General features: G+C 42.5%; 1 protein-coding gene across 4 annotated transcripts in view; it reads right to left on the bottom strand.

Annotated features, from left to right (window-relative positions):
* The window catches only part of STX8 (syntaxin 8), a 350,582-nt gene that overhangs the window by 309,105 nt on the left and 17,159 nt on the right, over nucleotides 1–24,318 (bottom strand). For all 4 annotated transcript variants that reach the window (XR_001880919.1, XR_001880918.1, XM_017849241.1 and 1 more), the window contains exons 3-4: nucleotides 21,918–22,012; nucleotides 10,410–10,520 (exon numbers count right to left, since the gene is read on the bottom strand). Coding sequence is in view for 2 of the 4 variants with exons in the window: in XM_017849241.1 (XP_017704730.1) it covers nucleotides 10,410–10,520; nucleotides 21,918–22,012 (206 nt within the window). In the remaining 2 variants the exon portion in view is untranslated. The remainder of the gene's footprint in view (nucleotides 1–10,409; nucleotides 10,521–21,917; nucleotides 22,013–24,318) is intronic.

Below are 24,318 nucleotides of genomic sequence, written 5' to 3'. Positions count from 1 at the left end.
AAAAAAAAAAAAAAAAAAAAAAAAAAAAAAAGTGACTTTAATATTAATAGCAGATATTAATTATCAACAGTTTTCAGATAAACAATAGAAAAGTACAATTTAAAAAACTTGGATTTAAAAGAGCAACCAAAAAGATTTAAAAAACAAATAAATTTGACGAGAAACATGTCACACTTTTTTGAAGAAAATGTTACTGAAAGACCTGAAAAATGCCTTGGAGAGACAAACAAACAAAAAAGTTCCATGATCTTGGATGAGAAAATTCAACATTGTAAGGGATTTCAAGATTTAACACAATCCCAATTTTTTTTTAAAGAATTGTTCTGTCTTATGGAATTACATTAGCTGATTCTAGAATTCGTGTTAAAAAATAAGCAAAACTCAGCCAGGAGCGGTGGCTCACGCCTGTAATCCCAGCACTTTGGGAGGCCAAGGTGGATGGATCATGAGGTCAAGAGATTGAGACCACCCTGCCAACATGGTGAAACCCCGTCTCTACTAAAAATACCAAAATTAGCTGGGCGTGGTGGCGGGCACCTGTAATTCCAGCTACTTGGGAGGCTGAGGCAGGAGAATGGCTTGAACCCAGGAGGCGGAGGTTACAGTCAGCCGAGATTGCACCACTGCACTCTAGCCTGACGACAGAGTGAGATTCTGTCTCCACAAAAAGAAGAAAAAAGCCAAACTCTTAAAAAGAAGTTTAATGGCAGATTTGTCCTATCATATATTAAAACTTAAAGTATCCATATTTTAGAAAATGTGGTACTAGCATATAAGTAGACAGAAGGACCAATGGAACACATTACAAAGTCCAGACATAGATCAAAATACATATGGGAATGTATTCTATGATAATGCAGCATCTTACATTTGAAGATGAGAAAAATGAACTACTAAGTAAAAAATGTAGTCAGTCACAAAAATAGAATAGAGCTAAGTAGGAAAATGCAGGATTCATACTCTTCACCAATTAAATTCCAAAGGGATCAAAGATTTAACAGTTATAAAACCACAAAAGTACCAGAAAAAAAACACAAGAGAATGTCTTTATAACCTTGGTTCACTATAGTTATACATAATAATTACATAAAACTCTACTAAGATATTACTATATAAAGCTCTCTTTATAGGTTAGTTTGGAGTAGGATACGAAAGTAACAACATTCTTTGGGAAAGACTGTTGGGAAACAAGCACTCACAAAAATTGCTGGCACGAGTCTAGATTGGTTCTACCCTGCTAGAAAATAACTTGTGAAATGCTATTGCAATTACGAATGCACATACCCTCTGACCCAGCCATCTTACTTTTTTTCTTTTTTTTTTTTTGAGACAGAGTCTTGCTCTGTCACCCAGGCTGGAGTGCAGACACACAATCTCGGCTCACTGCAAACTCTGCCTCCCGGGTTCACGCCATTCTCCTGCCTCAGCCTTCCAAGTAGCTGGGACTACAGGCACCCGCCACCACACCCGGCTAATTTTTTGTATTTTAGTAGGGATTTTGTATTTTAGTATTTTTAGTGTATTTAGTTTCACCGTGTTAGCCAGGATGGTCTTGATCTCCTGACCTCATGATCCGCCCGCCTTGGCCTCCCAAAGTGCTGGGATTACAGGCATGAGCCACCATGCCCGGCCTCTAGTCATCCTACTTCTAAGAACTTACCTAGAGATATACTTTCACATATGCAAAATCCCTCACTACTATAGTTTTGTAATAGAAAAGACTGAAACACAATACTCATGTATATGAGACTAGTTAAATAAATGACAGTAAATGCATACAATGAAATATTATAAGGCTACAAAAACTAACCACAAAACCTTATGTCACGATTGGGAAAATCTCCAAGATATTTGATCAGGTGACAAAAGAATGTTGTAGAATGCTATGTATGATATGTTATCAAGTGCGTAAGATGGAGAGAAATAATACATTCCTATTTGCTGGTATGCGCTTAAGAGAACCCTGGAAGGATATGCCAAAAATTATTGAGAGTAATTACTTATGTTGAGGAGGAGGAGACATCGTGGGAAGATTTTTCACTGAATCCTGTTCAATGCTTTGTAGATGTCTTAGCCATATGAATTATATTACTCATGCAAAACACATTCTCCTTTCTCTTCTATTGTTATGCTTGGAGTGTGGCTGGGAACTGCTGTAGCTATTCTGAGACCACGAGAGGAGTCACTCAGAAGACAAAGCCAACACTGAGTATTGGGAGGCAAAGGGAAATGAAGAGACAGCAAGAACCCGAAGCGCTGATGGCACCACTGGGCTGTCAATCAACCCTCTCACTTCTCTGACTTGCAACTTATTTCATGGGACATTTTTCCCTAGTTAAGCCATTTTGAGTAGGGTTATCTGTTATACGTGGTTGAGGGCAGCCAACTGCTACACTAGTCTTGAGAGCTAAACCCAGGCACCCCCTTAACAAACATCAGTCAGAGTGGGTCAGGACAATAAGCACAACCTTCTTTTCCAGACTTCTTTGTCCTCCTCCCCTGAACGCTGAAGAAACAACCTTCCCTTCTGGTCTTCATCACGCTTCTACACACCCATCTGCACTAATTCCACTGTGCTGTGATCTGTCTTTGTGTACATTTCCCCTTCCTGAGTAAACTCTGAACTCTGCAAGAATGGACTTTTTTTTTTTTTTTTGAGACGGGGTTTCGCTCTTGTTGCCCAAGCTGGAGTGCAGTGGCGCGATCTCAGCTCACTGCAACCTCTGTCTTCTGGTTTCAAGAGATTCTCCTGCCTCAGCCTCCTGAGTAGCTGCGATTACAAGCGCCCGCCACCATGCCCGGCTAATTTTTTTATTTTTTTTAGTAGAGATGGGGTTTCACCACGTTGGCCAGGCTAGTCTCAAACCCCTGACCTCATGATCCACCCGCCTTGGCCTCCCAAAGTGCTGGGATTACAGGCGCGAGCCACTGCACCCGGCCAAGAACAGGCATTATAAATGACAAACTAACCCCCCCATAGACACCTCTTAGTCCACCTTGCGTGGTTTCAGTAACTTCTGATTCTAGTTGTTGCTCAAGAAGAAAGCAGCAAGACTATGTACCAAAGCTATTTGTCTTTCCATCAAACTACCCAAAATAATCAAGGAGGCAGAGATAAAGCTCATGCTTCACCAGGCCCTCCTCTTGAGTATACGGAAAGATTACATCCCCCAGCCGCCCTCACAGCTAGGTTGGAGCCACGTGACTAGTTATGGGTAAGGGGCTGAGTGTGTGAAACTTGCAGGCCAAAGCATAGAAGACGGATATGAGACCCTCATTCTTCTCCAGTCATGGGGAACACGCAGGCCTTGTGTCATGAGAGCACAGCCCAGAGAAGGAAGCAACCTGAAGCTCGGAGGCAGCTTTACGTGACAGACTTTACATGAGGCAGGCAAAAAAGCTTTCATGTATTAAAAGTGTGACATTCGCAGGTTTGTTTAGTTAACACAGTCTATCGCCTCCTGGCTCAGTTAACCTTTCCGTCAACAAAAACGTGCTGAATCAACAACACACCTGCTGTATACCCAACTCTGGGCTGGATGTTACCGCAGATACAGAAATGTGTGTGAAGACGCTCATTCATTGAGCAATTATTTATTAAAAATTGTGCTAGGCTTTGGTCTCTGTCCTTTAGGTATTTAAAATATAGACCAAGAGACAAAATACACACTTGCAAAAAAGAAAAACAGTTAAGTATTAACCATAGTCTGCCTAGCTAAATCAGCTTCCCACTAATATGCTCTCAAAATATAATCTATTTTTTTGAATATATTTCACTGATTATATGGTTCTTTATTTCATGCCTGTCTGTCTCCCTGGACCGTACGTAGCTCAACTGCAAAAAGTAGGTGCTTTTGTAGTTTTTACCACTACACTTCCAGTATCAGTGTATAGCACACAGCAGGCACTCAATAAAGATCTACTTAATGAAGGTTTGCTTCACATTTTTGCTTCCTTACCTATTTTTCATTAAACTAGCAGGAAATTATAATATTCTTGACTGCACTTAACAACTTCTTGGGGTTCAACTATCCCTACATTCACTTAGAGGACAAAGCAAATCTGTACTGATTTCAGCACACCCTTGCATGTCAGAAAAGCTAGGAAGTCCCTGTATTTCAGGGACATAAATAAAAGACAGAAGGGGGTTTATAATATGGATGTATATTCCTTGGCCACTTCCTTCTTCTAGAAGAGTAGGTTGGTCACGTGCTAACAACATTAAGCAATATGAAGTACAAATCAATGAGTCTTCAGGAAATCTAAGTACTATGGGACATAAATCATCCTTCTTATAAACCAAGATTTAAATTGAAATAAAACATTCAACAGTTTAAAATGGGGAGGAGCATTTTTAATGTTAGAATTTAATGTATATTTTTCTTTAGCCCATCTTGACTACCAATACAGTGATATGAATTAGACACTGGAAATAACCATGGTTTGTCAGTAGTGCAAGAGAAAAGTCTATCTCTAAAATCAAATTTTAAAAATCTGCACTCTGAGAAAATGTAGCCATTTCATTATCACCTTCTTTTGATTTTAGCAATTGGTCTGCTTGTTAATATATCCTTCCTGACATACAACTACCACCTCAAACTCTAAACAACTTCCTATTCCCTATAATCCTCGACATAGTTGGTGGTGTGAAGATTAAAGCTCAGCCAATTAGCCACCCACTGCAGCTGAGTTAATCACATAATCTTTGAGATGGTCACAGAGCAGTGGAGTATGCAATGGTTTTTGTTGTTTTTTTCCTTTCTTTACAGTCAAAGATCTAACTAATTGTGAGATTTAGCAATGCTCTCGAATATAAAGGGCGGGAAGGTTTTAAATCAGAAGCTGTGTCATTGCTTTATGAGACAGGGCTTATCTTCTTCTAAGACACACTGTTGCAGAGACTTCTTTAACAAGTTTCCAAATACCCTAAATTAGTCAACCATTGCTTATTGAGACCAAGGCTTACTGCTTTAGAATAATGACCAGTAATCCGTAAGGTAAAACTAAGATTCTGTCACATGACAAGTTACGCATTCAATTATGTGATTGCCACATTAATGTCTATTTAAAGGAAATGCTAATTCAAACTGAAGTCTGACCATACTTGACTCTCCCTAATAAGGCCACATATGAGGAGGAAGAGAAAAGAGGGAAAAGAGGGATGGAAAGGCTCTCAGGAACGAGGGATGGGGAAAAAAGAGAGGAAAAGAGGGTTGCACAAAGTAAACAAGAAAGAGGGAAACAGAGGTGGGGGCTCTAGGAAGGAAGGCTCACCAGGTCCCAAGCGAGTCCTGGTAACATAAACTGATCTTGCGGCATTGCTGTCAGTTACTAGAGAAATGTTGATTAGCAGATTAACCCCAGTTCTCTAACAGTAAATGTGTTGTGGTCATGGTCTAGCATTAATGACAAAATGTGCCATAGTGAGCATGTCTACAACATTTCAAAGTTCTGACAAGGCTTTCTGGCCACTGTGCTTCTGGACGTCATGAATTAAGGGAAAGACACCTACCCTGCACCCACAAAGTGACAAAGCAACCCAACTGACCCCCCCAAAAACCAAGAACTACAGAAGCAAAGAAAAATGCTGGAGGAATCCAGAGATTAGAGAAGCAAACGAAAATCTTGGAGGAGCCCGGAACTGGGAATTAACTATGGAGAGGGCTAAGGAAATCTCTGTAAGTCATTGGAGATACTACAGAAACCAACTGGCAGAGAAACGAATGAGTTTCTCCAAAGATAGAGAGCTGAGCGTTCCCTAACAGCTGGTATTAGAAATGACCAGGCAACTGACAATCAGGGGGGAAGGGGATACAATCGAACTGTAATTGAACATGTCATATAATGAACAAGTCATGTTTACAACTGAATTAAGGTCCTCAGAAGGCTAGGTCCAGGCAAGAGAACTATTAGGTACGAGAAGTTGGGGAAAGAAGGGGAGGTCTCAAGGATGGGGATTAGGGGTAAAGAAGGCAAAAATAATACTCTCACGTAGGCAGGTGAAGGAAATCAAAGACCAGCAACTCTGACCTCAAATCTAAGAAAATCCGCTTCTGGCAGTCCACTTCGGCTTTAGCATTCACTCAACCATACACTTCTTGCTGGTCCTCAATAAGTCCACATGGTGCCATCTTAACTGACCAGTTGGAGCAACGCTAGCTGGGTATTTGTTCTCATGGCCCTTGAGCAGATTTCCTGGGGACTTTTCTACATAGCTTTGGAGAGTGGTTTTTTCTAGTATGAATTTTCTTATTGATCAGACTCCTCTGGAATGTCTATAGGACTTGCACTTTTTGGACAAGCACATGTGGACACGTTCCTGTTAGGGTGTTGGGTCTAAAGCAATCCTAGCCCAACAAGGATTCATCAATGGAAGTGAAGGGGAAATTCACCTTCCAGGCCACCGACGTCATTCTCCTTTCTCTATATCTGTAATGACTTTCTTTCTTCGTGGTGCTCAATGTCCAGTCACCACATTGGTTTCCCGCTCTTGGCCAGACTCCATGTCATCCGGAACGGACCATCGTTGTGTGTTATGTCCATGTCTACCTTCTTCAAATCACTCCACAGGAGTCATTTCTCCTTGACAGGGCTTACATTCTTTTTAAAAAGAATTCTTCTAGAAGCTTATTCTGATCTATCCTAGATTTCTGGTCCTGAAAAGATACACCAATCTCTATGTTGCCCTTGGTTTCATCTTGACAGCACGTAATTAGGTCTGGCCAGTTACTTTATTTCAACCGTCAGGGATTCAGTTACCTTTGCTTGACAGTGTCTCCCCAGTATGATCTCTGTCCCCACGCCACTCAGCCACTCACCAACACACCAACAAGCAACAGCTTTAGTCCACCACATGGATCAGCCTTATAGGTATGAAGAGCAGAAGGCAGTCCCAGTGGCAGGACCCAAGAGTTCCTCAGAAGGCCTCCATCCAAACAAACCACTTGACACGAACCTGCCAAATTCCCTAAACATTCCTATCAACTAATTCACTGTGGTTTAAATCCTAGGGTTTAAGGAGGTTTTGGTTAAAATACCTCCAGAAGACAGGACATTGCCAGCCGTTGATTCTACTGCTAGAATTAATGAGATTGTTCACTAATAAGACAATAGGCAGCAAGCTGGGCACGGAGGGAAGCAGACACGGAATAAATGAGATGTGGAAGAGGAGAATGGAGGGCAGAGGACCAGGTGCTGCATATGCTGGGGTCAAACAGACCAGGTCTCTGAACACTCAAGGGCCTGACACGAGGGACAGAAGATCTCCAAAGCAATGAGGCAGCATGAGCTCCCTCCTAGCCTGATGGAGACACAATGCTCCAGTAATAACATCTCATATTTATAAAGGTCTTAGAGTTTACAAAGCCCATCTCATAGCAATCACTTCATCTGGTCCTAACAACAATGAAAAATGGGCAGCACATGTATCCCCAGTCTAAGGTCAATGACTTCAAAGCCCAGATGACTGAGGGACTAGAAAGCTACAGAACTGGGTCCTTCTAACACCTCGTCCAGCTCTTTTTATGGTGCAATGGTTACGAGTTCAGAGCTAAAATCCAAGTTCTGTGACTGACTAGCTTTAGAATCTTGAACCCTCCGAGCCTCAGTTTCTCTTCTGCAAAATGGGATATTATAAAGAGCTCCTGAGCAAATGCACATACAGAGCTTAGCATAGTGCCTACCATATAAAAAAACAAATAGCAGACACATGCTATAGATCTCATGACTAGTACATCATGACACAGAGCAGTCGTTCTAACCCTGCCATCTACTAAATCCACCCGGCAGTCTCCCCAGCCTTACTGCTGCCCAGGTCTCGCTCAAGACTATGAATCAGACTCTGCAAGTATGTGGTCTAGACATTTGTATTTCTTTTTTTTTTTTTTTTTTCCATTCTCTTGGGGGATTCTGATGCAAACTGCCACGATTAAGAATAAATGACACAGGTCGGCAACAGTGGCTCGTGCCTGTAATCCCAGAATTTTGGGAGACTGAGGCGGGCAGAGTACCTGAGGTCAGATATTCAAGACCAGCCTGGCCAACATGGTAAAACATCATCTCTACCAAAAATACAAAATTAGCCAGGCGTGGTGGCATGCGCCTGTGATCCCAGCTACTCAGGAGGCTGAGGCAGGAGAATCACTTGAACTCAGGAGGCAGAGGTTGCAGTGAGCTGAAATTGTGCCACTGCACTCCAGCCTGGGTGAGAGAGCGAAACTCCATCTCAAAAAAAAAAAAAAAAAAAAAAAAAGAATGATACAAAGCAATATTTCTCAAATTATAATGTGCATTCAAATCACTTGATGATCTTGTTAAAATGCAAGTTTTAATTCCATACTTTGGGACTGCGGTTGGAAATTCTGAGTTTGTAACACGCTGCCAGGTAATGCTGACGCTGCTTATCAGCCAGTCACAGTTCAAAGGACACAGAGATGATCAGAGAAGAAGGGTGACAAAGGCAGGCAAGCGGGGACCAAAAACCAACAAAACAGAAAACAGAAGGACCCGGTGGGAGGACTTCAGAGGTCCTTGGCCTAAATTCCTAGGTTGGCTCCTTCAGCATCATTAATGACAAGCAAAGAGCAGAGTCTGGTGCAAAGCACGCTCTTCTCAAATGGGAACTATTTAGCACGACTGCCTCATCACTACCAAGCAGAACAGTCTGAATATTTTGCCCCTTCTGACCATCATCTCTCCACATGACCCCATTCCTCTATGAAATAAGCTCCCCGTCCTAACTATGCCCTTATTAATATCTTGACTAAAAAGACTCTGCCTTCAGTGTAAAGCCCCTTGTAAAACGCAGTTCTGTTCTTTTTTTTTTTTTTTTTTTTTTTTTTTTTTTTTTTTTTTTTTTGAGACGGAGTCTTGCTCTGTCGACCAGGCCTGGAGTGCAGTGGCGTGATCTCAGCTCACTGCAAACTCCACCTCCCAGGTTCAAGCAATTCTCCTGCCTCAGCCTCCTGAGTAGCTGGGACTACAGGTGTCCGCCACCGCGCCCGGCTGCTTTTTTTTTTTTTTTTGTATTTTAGTAGAGACAGTGTTTCACCTTGTTGCCCAGGCTGGTCTCAAACTCCTGAGCTCAGGCAATCCACCTACCTCGGCCTCCCAAAGTGCTAGGCTTACAGGCGTGAGCCACTGCACCCAGACGACAGTACTCTCTTTCCACCTCGGATTCCTCTGCTCACCTGTTCTCTTTGACTAACCTGGAACACCGCCTTCATCCACATCCTTCACCCCTGTACCCTGGGACTGAATATGCCAGGGAAATATGGGGAACCACAGTAGACTGGCCCACCACAGGCTTCTGTCTTCATTTAAACCCTGCCCAGGAGACTGCCAAAAGAGTATCACCCTTCCCGCACTGACTCGTTAGGTTCATTTCTTCACAGAAACAACTTAACATCCCATCTACCTTTCCGTATTTCACAGTTTCTTCATGGAACCTTGGAAACTGCTCCTGAGAAGACTGGGATCCACAGGAAAATCAGTTTCATTTTCTTCAGCTTGTTCTAGGCAGTGGTTTGCAATCCGGGTTGTATATTAGAATCACCTGAGACCTCCCTGCCCCCTGCCCCTCCACCTCAATCCCACTCGGGTTCACTTGTCCGAGATGGAGTCTGATAATGCAGGACTAGGGTCCAAAACCACTGCCCTTGGGAAGTCATACTATTCCTAACTGGGAACTAACTAGAAACAAGCTCCTCTCCACGATAAATGCATCATCCCTAGCGTGGAAGACGAGGAGAGGCGGCTTTCCACCCAAGCTCATTGCCTTCTGTGATGGTTCCCATGATGAAGCTAAGGAAGTTCTAGAAACAGGGGGAGGCCAATTTTAAAGATGTAGCAATTTACGGTTCATCAGCCTCAGCCTTGGAAAGCCGGACCCGTCCACGGGGTCTTCCAGCAGAGCCGGGCTCAGAGCAGCTGTCGGCTCTTTGAAGCATGAATCACTCACTGGCGAAGAACGGGGAGGAGGGTCCAACTCCTCCGCCTCTGTGGGCGCCGGACCAGTCTTATTAGGACTCATTTTTTCAATATGCCAATTTAAAAAAAACAAAAACAAAAACACTCCTTTGCCCACACAGAGAAGTAGTGACTTCGGGAGTTCAGAAGGCAGTTAACAAAGCAGAAAACTCAAAGAATGCCAAAGAAATGTTCTGACTTCACCCACAGTCTCCCTTAGTATGTTCCACCCAAGATGGGATTCAGCTGAACATACCTGGTTTACTGAACCTAGAAAATTAACGAAAACTAAATTGAGTAGAAAATTATAGTCCAACACCATAAATGAATAGAATAGATTTTGCTTGATTTAATGCCTAAAGTAAGCCATTCAGGAAACAGCTGTAATATTTGCAAAGAAGTCTTCACCCACCAAGTAATCCCTGTAAATGAAAACATCCTACCTGATTAGATCTGGTTCGGCACCCTCATTCTTAAAGGATGCCAGAAGTAGTCTCTCTCGAGTTACAAGATCATCCAAGAGGTTCTGTCTTCGGTCCCCTTCAAGCTGTGTTCTGCAGACATCTTGTTAAGGTCCAATGGTGAATAAATGACCTCGTTTTAACTATTACATTATTAAGTTAGCTCTTCAAGTCAGTTGTGGCTTTTACAGACTGTAATCACTACTACCCAGAAGGGATGCTCACCACTCCTGTGCTTTTCCTACTCTGACCTTCACCTTCATCAGGTCGTCAGCTAAAGGACCTTGGCAGGACTGTCACAGAGAGACTTACAAACACTGACATGGATCACGACACAAGTTCTTTCACTGAGAAATATACCAGGTAAATATTACTTTGCTCCCCGTGACCAAACTTATTTATTTTTGAGACAGAGTCTCGCTCTGTCACCCAGGCTGGAATGCAATGATGCGATCTCGGCCCACTGCAACCTCTGCCTCCCGGGTTCAAGCAGTTCTCCTGCCTCAGCCTCCTAAACAGCTAGGCTTACAGACATGCAACACCACACCCGGCTAAGTTTTGTATTTTATATTTTTATTAGAGACAGGGTTTTGCTGTGTTGGCCAGGCTGGTCTTGAACTCACGACCTCAGGTGATCTGCCTGCCTTGGCCTCCCAAAGTGCTGGGATTACAGGCATGAGTCACCATGCCCAGCCCCAGTGACCAAATTTAAATGACTTTTCCTGCCAGTGGTGCAACCTGGCTCAGTGATTCCTTAGGTTTTGAGTTATACATGTCAGTGTTCCAGGGCGTTTTCCTACATATTAATACCCTAAGATGCTCTGTTTAAAAAAGTGGGGCGCTGGGGAGAGAAGTTCTCTATATTGTTCTCTTTCTTCCATGTTAATATCTATTAACACACCTAGAATATTTATAAAGTGCTACTTTATGTAACAGATTTGCTCTATAAATTGCTACCATCAGTTCACTATTTAAATACATTGCATAATCTGTAAAGAAAATTACAAAGAGAATAATTTTAATGTGTGATTCTAGCAAACATGCTAGACCAGGAGCCCAAAGGCAGAGTTGTAGCCCTATTCTTACCATTATGCTCTTGAACCAGTTATTCCACCTTTTTGGATCTCTCTCTCTTTATACGTAACACTAGATAAACTCTAACATCTTTTCCACAACAATTCATAAGTGGTGGTTAAAACCAAAAACCATCCTTCTGGGAAATGTAGTCTTTGCAAAGAAACCTACAATTCACCAACAGGTGGACGAGAGTGCGGCGCGTGCGCAGAGGCGCGCATGAAGCAAAAAGGGAAGTGGCGTCTGTCAACAACCGGCGCCACTTCCCTTGGACTAAGTACAAAATTTTACATACTAGCTTTCTTGATGCAAACTACGAAAGTGTTTTCTTTTCTTTTTCTTTTTCTTTTTTTTTTTGAGATGGATTCTCGCTCTGTCTCCAGGTTGGAGTGGTGCAGTGGCGCGATCTCGGCTCACTGCAACCTCCGCCTCCCGGGTCCGGGTTGAAGAGATTCTCCTGTCTCAGCCTCCCGAGTAGCTGGGACTACAGGCGCCCACTACCACGCCCAGCTAATTTTTGTATTTTTAGTACAGACGGGGTTTCACCATGTTGGCCAGGATGGTCTCGATCTCTTGACCTCATGATCCCCTCGCCTCAGCCTCCCAAAGTGCTGGGATTACAGACATGAGCCACTTCACCCGACCTCATACATTCTTTTTTTTTCTTTTTTTTTTAATTTGAGACAGTGTCTCCCTCTGTCACCCAGTCTGGAGTGCAGTGGCATGATCTTGGCTCACCGCAACCTCTAGCTCTGGAGTTTAAGTGATTCTCCTGCCTCAGCCTCCCAAGTAGCTGGGATTGCATGCGCATACCACCACGCCCAGCTAATTTTTGTATTTTCAGTAGAGACGGGATTTCCCTATGTTGTCCAGGCTGGTCTGGAACTCCTGACCTCAAGTGATCCACCCACCTCAGCCCCCCAAAGTGCTGGGATTACAGGCGTGAGCCACCACACCCAGCCGCCTCATACATTCTTGATAGTAATGCAAACAGGTTCAACCAACTGCTAAATTGCCTTCTAAATACCTAACAAAATGTAAAAGGTACAGTCTTTCAACAGACATTTCTCCTGCAGATACAATCATACAAGGACTTAGAAGCAAGGATGTCCACTGAACTATTATTTATAATAGCCACACTGGAAATATCAGTAAGTAACTAGTGTATCTGTACAATGGAATGTTTTGTAGCCTTCAGCCAAGAATAGGAAAGCTGCTTAGGGGGCTGATAATGATAATTAACATTTCTGAGCACTTACTAAGTGTTTACATGAATTATTTGACATGGAATAATCTACAAAATATAACATTAAACCAAAAGAGGAAAAACAACAGCAGCAGCAAGGAGCTAAACAGTGAACAGTATGCTCCCACTTTGTTAAAAAAAAAAAAAATCGTATCTATTTATGTGTGTATATATACACAGAACATTTCTGATATATAAACATCGCCTCTAAGGAAGGACAACTGGGGATTAAGGGTATAAGGGAGACTGATGTTTCACCGAATATTGTTTCCTAATGTTTGTCTCTATCATCTGCTAATCAATAAAAACACAAGCTTCAGAACCATATGTATAATACAATCCCTTTATAGTCAAAAGAATTTCTTATTTACATATGCATATATTTCCAGCCTAGAAAAGTCTGAGACACTAGCTACTAACCATCAACACTTAACTATGAAGAATGAGATGAGACAGAAAAAGAATAAGGAAGAGAAAGAGGAGTCATTGGTAACAACTAATGAGAAATGTATCAGTAGAAAGTATAATACGCTTTGTAATAAAAACAAAGGTACATTTTAAAATCAGCAGATACTAGTTACAGATTTAAACTTATGTTAAGAAGGAGCTAGCAAAGAACATCAGTTTCAGAAACAGTAAAACTTGATGACGATGTTTTGTCGATGAGTAACAAAAGGACGGAAACCCACACAGTTGATGCTAGAAGAGGCCTTAATCCCAATTCTCTTGTTTTGCTGACCAGAAAATTAAGGACCAGCATGGCTAAGTCACTTGCCTGGGTTAACAGCGATGCTAGGTGAGAGCCCAGGTCATTCTACCCTAGCTCACAGCTTTTCCACCAAACATTCTGGGGACTTCTCCACCTTGAGGTGCTGACTTAACTTTGCCACTTCTTAGAATCCTGATAAAAACAATACTGTGCGTATGAATTCAGAATATTCCCAGGGACTCTGTAAATCTGGAAAACAATCCAATTAGGAACACTCTGCCTCTTTGTTTTATATTTTATTTTAATCTATGGAGAGAACAGAGCATAAAGAGATGCGGAGGAGGGAGATGGAATGAGAATAAATTGATTAATGGACCATCTGCACAGCACCCTTGCTATATAAGGGTTGTTGTTAGTAAGAGGTCAAAGGATCATCCAGGAAACAATCTATACAGCATGTATGTGGACAGGTGTGTAGCAGTTGGGGAAAGTAGGGTAGTGGGAAAGAGTGTGCCTAAATGATGGTAAGGACAAGCAGAAAGTAGGACACATAGGCTGAGCACTGTGGCTCACGCCTGTAATCCCAGCACTTTGGAAGGCTGAGACGGGCGGTTCACGAGGTCAGGAGTTCGAGACCAGCCTGGACAACATGGTGAAACCCCGTCTCTACTAAAAAAAATACAAAAATTAGTTGGGTGTAATAGCACACACCTGTAGTCCCAGCTACACAGGAGGCTGAGGCAGGAGAATCACTGAAACCCGAGAGGCAGAGGTTGCAGTGAGCCAAGATTGTGCCACTGCATTCTAGCCTGGGCAACAGAGACTCCATCTCAAAACAAAAAAAAAGTACAGCACACAGTCAGTGGCCAGTGCTGGGGATCCCCTCCCTCTTCCACCAACTTGGTGAACAGCCAAGGAAGAAGATAAGAGAACAGACAAAGAAAAGAAAGAGAAGAGCTAACTATCGTAGTACTTTGTCCTTGGCTATGCTGATTTTACATGTAATTATAGCCAATTCATGGATATAAACAGTTGTAAATAAAACTGGATCCTGATTTCATATTACTAATACCTACTACCAACATGCATAAGCCCAGTTTCTCTGCTGTAACCTGGTAAGCATTTGAACTACAGATGGAGCAGGGTGAATATGCAACTGGATCCACAGGACACCCAATCCCACTCCAGCACCTGGATTTTCTCGTATATTTGGTATAAGGCTTAAGAATTTAGGCCAGGCACGGTGGCTCACACCAGTAATCCCAGCACTGTGGGAGGCTGAGGTGGGTGAATCACCTGAGATCAGGAGTTTGAGACCAGCCTGGCCAACATGGCAAAACCCCATCTCTACCAAAAACACAAAAATTAGCCAGGCGTGGTGGTGCACACCTGTAATCCCAGCTACTTGGGAGGCTGAGGCAGGAAAATCGCTTGAACCTGGGAGGCGGTGGTTGCAGTGAGCTGAGATTGCACCATTGTGCTCCAGACTGAGCAACAAGAATGAAACTCCGTCTCGGAAAAAAAAAAAAAAAAAAATAGAATTTAGGTAAGCCTTATTTTGTGAAAGAGCTGCTCTGGCAAAGGAAGAAGTTTGCAGATAATTACTTCTCCATGCCAAAAAAGAAGAAACTGGCAAGGGAACAGTTCAAAGTTTTTAGAGGGTCAAAAGACTTTTCCAGCTTTCTTTTTTTAAGTCACGACAAACTCTAATGAATATTATGAATGTACCAGCCAAGTCCTTACCTTCCTGGAAAGCACTGAATCACATTTTGCAAGTACTATTTTAATACCATCATTGTTTGTGTGTTTGTTTTGATATAACCACCATGCATCATTAAAAACTCCATAAAGAGGCCGGGCGCGGTGGCTCAAGCCTGTAATCCCAGCACTTTGGGAGGCCGAGACGGGTGGATCACGAGGTCAGGAGATCGAGACCATCCTGGCTAACACGGTGAAACCCCGTCTCTACTAAAAAATACAAAAAACTAGCCGGGCGACGTGGCGGGCGCCTGTAGTCCCAGCTACCCGGGAGGCTGAGACAGGAGAATGGCGTGAACCCGGGAGGCGGAGCTTGCAGTGAGCTGAGATCCGGCCATAGCACTCCAGCCTGGGTGACAGAGCGAGACTCCGTCTCAAAAAAAAAAAAAAAAAAAAAAAAAACTCCATAAAGAAAGGACGACCTGTGAATTCTCAGTGGTAGCTGAAATATTTACAATAATGATAAAATAATCAATAGCAGCTAATCCTCAAGGAGGACTCAGTATATCTGAAGCACTCTGTATGCATATCATCTCATCCTTACACAACAAGCCTTTACGCCAGGTGGACTTCTAGCATCCCATTCCACAAATGAGGCACAAAGAGGTTAAGTAACTTCCCCAGGGGTAAGTGTTGGTAACCACGTTTTATTCACCACCCACCCTTATGGGGGGCTAGTCCTGTGAAGGGCTTTAAAAAGATTTTCTTCAGCTTGCACCATAACCTGGCAAAGCATGATTATTCCTACATTACAGATAATGGAACTAAGGTCCAGAAAGGCTAAACTGCTGTTTGGCCTTGGCACGTGGCAGAGCTGGTCTTTGATCTCAGATCGTTCTGCTTTCAAAGCCAATGTTGTTCCCACTATACCAATGGCGCCTAGACATTCAGGTTTCATGGAGCAGTAATATGTCCAAAAAAACTAGGGGGGGTGTAACTTACACAGAATTACCAATTATACATTTTGCCAGGTATGGGTGTTCAAGGAAACAAGAAACAAAACTGTCTACTTTTACTATCATGGTAAAAAAGCAAGGAGATTTTAACACCAAAAACTAGAAAGAACCATGTAACAGTTCTGTATAAATCAGAAAACAGACTTGGCATGGTGGCTCACACCAGTAATCCCAACATTTTGCAGGCCAAGGCGGAGGATCGCTTGAGACTAGAAGTTCGAGACCAGCCTGGGCAAATGGCAAGACCCCATCTCTACAAAAAATTAGCCGGGCATGGTGACCTACACCTGGAGTCCTAGCTACTTGGGAGGCTGATGCAGAAGGATCACTTGAGGCCAGGGGTTTGAGGCTGCGGTGAGCTAGGATTTTGCCACTGCCCTCCATCCTAGGCAACACAGTGAGATCCTGTCTTAAATCAGAAAAAAGTTCTTATAAATCAGAAAACTTCCACTACATAAACACTATCTTCTCCTTATTTTTCTCACATTACCAAGTATCAGTGTAAACCGAGGGACAGGCAGTGTTTGAGAACCAGTCTTCCTCCACTGGAGCTATCAGGGGATACCTGTAAAATCTGTTTAGTCAGCCTCTCCACAACCACATCCATTGGGGTTTGTTATGTAGTAATCACCACATCTGTCTATGCACCTATCTATCTACTTACCTATCTTTTTTTTTTTTTTTGAGACGGAGTCTCGCTCTGTCACCCAGACTGGAGTGCAGTGGCTCGATCTTGGCTCACTACAACCTCCGCCTCCCAGGTTCACACCATTCTCCTGCCTCGCCCTCCTGAGTAGCTGGGACTACAGGTGCCCGCCATCATGCCCAGCTAATTTTTGTATTTTTAGTAGAGACAGGGTTTCACCGTGTTAGCCAGGATGGTCTCCATCTCCTGACCCCGTGATTCGCCCGCCTCGGCCTCCCAAAGTGCTGGGATTACAGGCGTGAGCCACCGCGCCCGGCCCAACTTACCTATCTTTTATAGATTTTTAAAAATTATTTCCAAAGGCCTTCTTCCAAGACACCAAAGTACTTTTTGACATCAAACCCCTTTGTAAAGAGATTTTCTTTTTTTTTTTTTTTTTTTGAGGCGGAGTCTCGCTCTGTCGCCCGGACTGGAGTGCAGTGGCCAGATCTCAGCTCACTGCAAGCTCCGCCTCCCGAGTTTACGCCATTCTCCTGCCTCAGCCTCCCGAGTAGCTGGGACTACAGGCGCCCGCCACTTCGCCCGGCTAGTTTTTTTTTTTTTTTTTTTTTTTTTAGAGACGGGGTTTCACCGTGTTGGTCTGGATGGTCTCGATCTCCTGACCTCGTGATCCGCCCGTCTCGGCCTCCCAAAGTGCTGGGATTACAGGCTTGAGCCACCGCGCCCGGCCGAGATTTTCTTTATTCTCTTTAAAATAAGTAAAGGTGCGGCCTCCTTTGAAATGCCAACAAAAGGGTAAGTTTCATGTGAAGCCTGCGCTAAGAAGATGGTACTAAGTCTGTTTAGTACTATCTGGAATTTCACATGCAGCCTCCCATAGCATACACCTCTTCTCAGCTGGTGAGGCAATTATAGTTCCTGTCTCAAAGACCACTGTGAACAGATGTTAAGGCCTTTCAGAATTTAACTCTCTGACTGCAAGACTTCGGATTATTAATTGCATACTAACGGATTCAAAAGCACAGAACTTCCATTTTAACTTGACTTTTACTCCTGCCAGGAGAAAAACACTTTTTCAGGAGAGAGCATAACATCTCATGCTTTAATTCCATGAATTTCAATGTTTAGAAAGTATTTGCATAGGACTTATCTTTCTGGCAACTCCTAGTGTTCTTTGGACACGTTCACAAATGTAGAAAGGCATAAATTTATTAAGGATCATAAACTCGTAACTATGCAGCACAGTAAGGAAACGTGGTATTCAAATATTCACATTAAAAAAGTCACCAAACATTAATTATGCCTCAAAAAAAGGATTAAAAAGTCACTCCATTGGGGATTTATGAACAAACATTTTTCTCAACATCATAAAGTATACCTAATAAACCACAGTGAACACTGTCTAATCTTCTGATAGTTAAGAAGGTTCTTGAAGATTTGTATTATAAACAAGATTTGTCTTGGCAGTCCAGCAACACAACAATTAATAGAGAATTCTAGTTGAAGACATGCCAGGTGACAGCTGACTGTATTATTTCTACTAAAGTATAATTCAGCTTTTAAACAATTCACGTTGGGGCCACACAGCCCTGTGTTTGAACCTGGTTCTTCCATTTCCTAGTTGTGGGGTCCTGGGAAATGACTAAAGCTCTCCAAGAATCCTCTCCTCAGTGTAGAAAATGCCTCTGCTGGGGCTGGGTGCAGTGGCTCACACCTGTAATCTCAGCACTTTGGGAGGCCCAGGTGGGTGGATCACGAGGTCAGGAGTTTGAGACCAGCCTGGACCACATGGTGAAACCCCATCTCTACTAAAAATACAAAAATTAGCCGAGCATGGTGGCACATGCCCATAATCCCAGCTACTCGGGAGGTTGAGGCAGGAGAAGCACTAGAACTCAGGAAGCGGGGTTTGCAGTGAGCCGAGATTGCGCCGCTGAACTCTAGCCGGGGTGACAGAGTGAGACTGTCTAAAAAAAAAAAACCAAAACAAACAAAAAACCTCCTCTGCCGGAATTCTGGGTTATCTCTCCAACTTCATCAGTGACTTTCGGTGCAAAGTTTAACTTGGCCTCAGTACCTATTTTTGTAAAGAAGAGAAGGAAACACCAAAAAAATCTAATAATATGAGATTATTAGGACTCACAGATTGCTATCTATCTTAAATCTGGAGGATAACTGCCAGAGAATTATTTTAAATGTTTGGGAAGAAGATGGAGGTTAGGGGAAGGGAAGATGGGAGGAACAGAATGAGAATTAAAAAGAGGCCTTCATAATATATACGCTACCTCCTTTCCCTTACATCAAAAGTGTCCTCTGTGGCCAGGCACAGTGGCTCACGCCTGTAATCCCAGCAGGCGTGATTACCTGAGGCTGAGGCGGGCGGATCACCTGAGGTCAGGAGTTCAAGACCAGCCTGGCCAACATAGTGAAACCCCATCTCTACTAAAAATACAAAAATTAGCTGAGTGCAGTGGCACGCACCTGTAATCCCAGCTACTCAGGAAGTTGAGGCAGGAAAATCGCTTGAACTCGGGAGGTGAAGGTTGCGGTGAGGTGAGATTGTGCCACTGCACTCCACTCTGGTCGACAGAGTGAGACTCCATCTCAAAAAAAAAAAAAAAAAAAGAGGTGGCCTCCCTAAAAATACACAGGTTTATGAGCGCCCTCATGGGGTGGATTAGTTAAATGCCATCCCTAGTACTGGCTGCAGTTGTTACAGTAGAAATAGATCAATTATTTGAAAAAAATAAATAGAATTTTAAAGAAAGTTGTTGTATTCCAGTTGAATTTTTGATGTCTCCTAGTAAATTCTAAATTATCCACATTAAGGCCCCTAAATATTTTTGTAATGTTTTAAATAACTCTTGTTCAGTGTTTTTGATGCTTACTCCTTAATTCAATAATTTGGGAAGTAATTCTGAGATGACCACAAAACCAAAAACCTGTGAGATTTCAACAGATGGTCAGACTGTAAGCATTTAGGAGAACAGAGTCAATTATAACTGTGGTATGTTTAGTACTCTGTAATAACTAGCAGAAATTATTACTAATAGAAAAAAGAAAAAGCTCTTAATTTGTATATTTTTCTTGCCCAGTAGGTTTAGCACATAAACAAGGTGACTAATAATGTTATCTAAATGGAAGCCAATGCATATGACATCATGAAACAATATGTAGTTACCTTTCTAATATATGTGCTTTAGGTAACACTAACATGAATTTACACACCTTGCCATGTGTAGACTTCCCAGTGCTTAGTACTGAAAGCAGAGGAAATAGAACTGCCCATTTGAAACTACTAAAAATACAAAAATTAGACCAGGCATGGTGGCTCACGTCTGTAATCCCAGCACTTTGGTAGGCTAAGGCAGGCAGATCACGAGGTCAGGAGATCAAGACCACCCTGGCTAACACGGTGAAACCCTGTCTCTACTAAAAATACAAAAAAATTAGCCAGGTGTGGTGGCGGGTGCCTGTAGTCCCAGCTACTCGGGAGGCTGAAGCAGGAGAATGGCGTGAATCTGGGATGCAGAGCTTGCAGTGAGCCGAGACTGCACCACTGCACTCCAGCCTGGGCAACAAAATGAGACTCCCTCTCAAAAAAAAAAAAAAAAAAAAAAAAAAATTAGCTCGGCACAATGGTGCAGTGAGGTCTGTATATTAGGACTTGTTGATTTGGGTAAAATAAAAACCCTTTATATGATAGACCAACTGTGCCATAACAAATTACACTACATGGAAGGTAAAGTATCTCAGAATATTCCAATTGTGTTAAAAACAAGGCCCTAAATGTTTGAAATTAAACTTTTATTTTAAACCTTAGTGGATCAATAGTTGAATATCTAGAAAACCATGCAACTAAGCCAACTTTCCTAGTAATATAAAAGGGTAACAATGGGGAAAATAATTTTAGAACACTTTCCATTGTTTTATCTAAAAAGTTGTATTCCCATATTTCCATATATTTAAAACCTGGCAGTATCCACTTCCTGAAATACAAAAAATTGGGTCTTTGGCATGAACTACTGACATTTTAGAGAAATGATGAGAGAAGACCAGTTTGAGGTAAGTTTTCAAACCAATATACACTCCGGTGTAAAGGGTTAGTGTAGGTAACAAGTCATGTATATATTCCTAAATTGATCAGATTATGAATTTCTCTTTTTTTTATTTTTTGAGACAGGGTCACACTCTGTTGCCCAGGCTGGAGTGCAGTGGCATGATCTCGGCTCACTGCAACCTCCGCCTCCCAGGTTCAAGTGATTCTCCTGCCTCAACCTCCCGAGCAGCTGGGAGTACAGGCGTGCGCCACCATGCCCAGCTAATTTTTATATTTTCAGTAGAGACGGGGTTTCACCATGCTGACCAGGCTGGTCTCGAACTCCTGACCTCAAGTGCTCGGCCTCCCAAAGTGCTGGGATTATAGGCATGAACCACTGCACCTGGTCCAGATTATGAATTTCTAAAAAAAAATAATAATAATATTTTACCACTTGGTAGGAGGTTAAGATGACGGCATAACTTACTTCAAGGAAGACCCACCCCACCCCTTCCCCTCAAACTCCCATACTAGAGGCAGAGTCTGTGCCTCTGGAGGAAAAATAAGGCAAACAAGCCACATCTCAATCATCTACATAAACACGGGGGTAGGGAGAGATGTATGGTTTCTACTGGTATTGGCATCTCCGAAAAGAAATGATCACTAAAAACTCTGGAAACTCCCAGAAGCAGAATTACAGCTTAGGATGATCATGGAAGTTTTCCTGTTGGAGCAGTAGCCAGCTATGGTCAAGGCGGTCTAGACAGGGAGCAGTGCGGGGCTCCGTAAATACAGCACTGATGGAAAGCATTAGCTTCCTGAACTGTACAGGTTACACCCAAGTAAGTTAATTCCCTCGGTGGGTCTTGCTTTGCCAGCATATTCACTGTAAAACATGTAACAGACACTGAAAATAGAAATCAAGATTACAGGCAATATTTTGGAAACCAGGTCTTCCTCAAGCTGTGGGAAAATCTGGGTGGCCCAGATTCCTTCCTTTCTTAAAATACGACTGCTTTTCCTCCCACTCTAGAAAAGAGGTGGAAATGTTTACATGGATACATCTGATGTGTTGCCACAGCTCTTAGCAATAAGTCCTTCAAAAGGGCGATCTTTTCCTTCAGGTTCTGCAACAAAGCTCTGATTGTCACGGTAAGCTGAAAAGAAAAGAACACATCCTAAGTATTCTAGTCCAGAGCGCAGAATCCACGAAATTACATCACATAAACACTACTTCACGGGCTATGATTCAATCAAACCAGGGCTGGAAGAGATAGATACTCAGTCCCTCATGACAAACTCAGGGCTGGAAGGAGGCTCAGTGGTGCCCTGGCCCAGCTGCCCACTTACAGCTTGTACCCGCTCCACATCCTGGCCAAGTGGTGAGCCAAGCCAGACTGGAACACTGATACTGACTAGAAACTATCAGTGAGCTCTCACCATCAGCTGAATCCTGTGGCCTGAGCTTCTACCCATTGATCCTACGTATCTGCCTTGGAACCATGCAGGAAATTGTGTTCCCCAAGTCTTCATTCCAGAGCAAAAACCCACAGTTCTCTCAACCAGGCTTCCAATGACAAAGCGTGAAGTCCCATTACCATGCCCACCGGGCTCTCTAAACAACCGGTAAAATTTACAATCCAATGAAACGTTTTACGGCAATGTGTTCTTTTTATGCAAGAGGAATGTGAAACACACATGACTCTTTTCCCAGGAGTATGTGAATTTTCTCCAGTCATCCCAGAGGAAATTTTTGTCTGTGACTCTAACCTGTTACATTAAAGGATGGAGAAGAGGGCGAGAAGAGGTCTCTCAGGAATTGGGAAATGTGAAAAAACTGCCTGTATAAGTTAAAACATATTCACCCATGGATGAAATCAGAGACATGTTAAAAAGACAGAATACCACAGGTTTCTTCCTTTGCTACCTTGTCAAAAGCAGCAATTACATAACTCAAGTGGACGCCCTCCTTGGATTTGCAGACTCACACCAAGGAAAACCAGCCAGTGTGCTAGAGGCTGGCCCAGACTGCACACATCCAGCAGACCTCCAAGGCACCAGCAGCCAAGAAAAGTCTAACCTGAACTATCCCCTTGCCCCTGGGAACCAAGGAAGAACCACTTACAATGTTGGGGAGCAACACCAAGGAAAACAGATCTCTCTACACTCAAAGAGAAAAGGGCAAAAGAAGCAAATAAAAAAGCCACACACACACCAGGCCTACGAAGAGGAGTCCACAAAATCAAAAACCAAAAGCATTCAGGAGATAAAAGACGCAGTATGTAGCCATTAAAAATTATGGCTCAAATCTCAATTTGTTCACATAGAAAGATATTCATCACAACTTATGAAAAGGAAAAATATCAAGTCATAAAATAAAATATCACCCAAACAGAGAAAAAACCTAGGAACTAAATACAAACACATGAAAGCACCGTGGTTCTATCTAAGTAGTGGGATTTTCTAACATTCTATAAGAAAATGATCATTTTTGTAATCAGGAAAAAAGTGTCATTATCATAATTAAAGACAGTTTCTAGAGCACAAAAAAAGATGGAAAGCCTAATTCACATTTTAAGCTACCATAACCTTGGTAACAAGCATGACAAAGACAACCACATGTCAATCTTACTTAGGAATTATAAATCTAAAAATCTTTTCAAAAATATTAGCTGACCGGGCACAGTGGCTCAAGCCTGTAATCCCAGCACTTTGGGAGGCCAAGACGGGCGGATCACGGGATCAGGAGATCAAGACCATCCTGGCTAACACGGTGAAATCCTGTCTCTACTAAAAAATACAAAAAAAAAAAAAAAAAAAAAACTAGCCGGGCAAGGTGACGGGCGCCTATAGTCCCAGCTACACGGGAGGCTGAGGCAGGAGAATAGCGTAAACCCGGGAGGCGGAGCTTGCAGTGAGCTGAGATCGCGCCACTGCACTCCAGTCTGGGCGACAGAGCAAGACTCTGTCTCAAAAAAAAAAAAAAAAAAAAAATTAGCAAACTCAGAATTACATTAAAAAGGACCATATACCATCAACAAGTAGAAATTATTCTAGTAATTTAAGAACAGTTTGATGTTAGAAAAATCTAGCAATAAAGCTCATGGTGTTAATGATTAAAAGCAGAATAAACATGAGTAGTACAGTATAGGGGAAATTATAAACAAAAGAAACACACACACAAAAAGAAAGAAAAACTAAGAATAGAACACTACTGCCTTAACTGCGATATTATTTAGCTTTGCTCTAGAAGTTCTAACCAATACAATATGAAAAATACAAGGACGACAAGGGAAGATGAGATTATTATTATTTGCAGATTGATTAAATAGTCTACTTAGAAAAGTTAAGAGAATCAACTGAAAGAATATTACTATTATTATTATTATTTTTTTTTTTTTTTGAGACAGAGTCTTGCTTTGTTGCCCAGGCTGCAGTGCAATGGCATGATCTCAGCTCACTG

Source organism: Rhinopithecus bieti, unplaced genomic scaffold (genome assembly GCF_001698545.2).
Source record: "Rhinopithecus bieti isolate Rb0 unplaced genomic scaffold, ASM169854v2 scaffold_31527, whole genome shotgun sequence".
Lineage (NCBI taxonomy): Eukaryota > Metazoa > Chordata > Mammalia > Primates > Cercopithecidae > Rhinopithecus > Rhinopithecus bieti.
The sequence above is the reverse complement of the archived record's forward strand: the minus strand, read 5'-3'. Positions and strand labels throughout refer to the sequence as shown.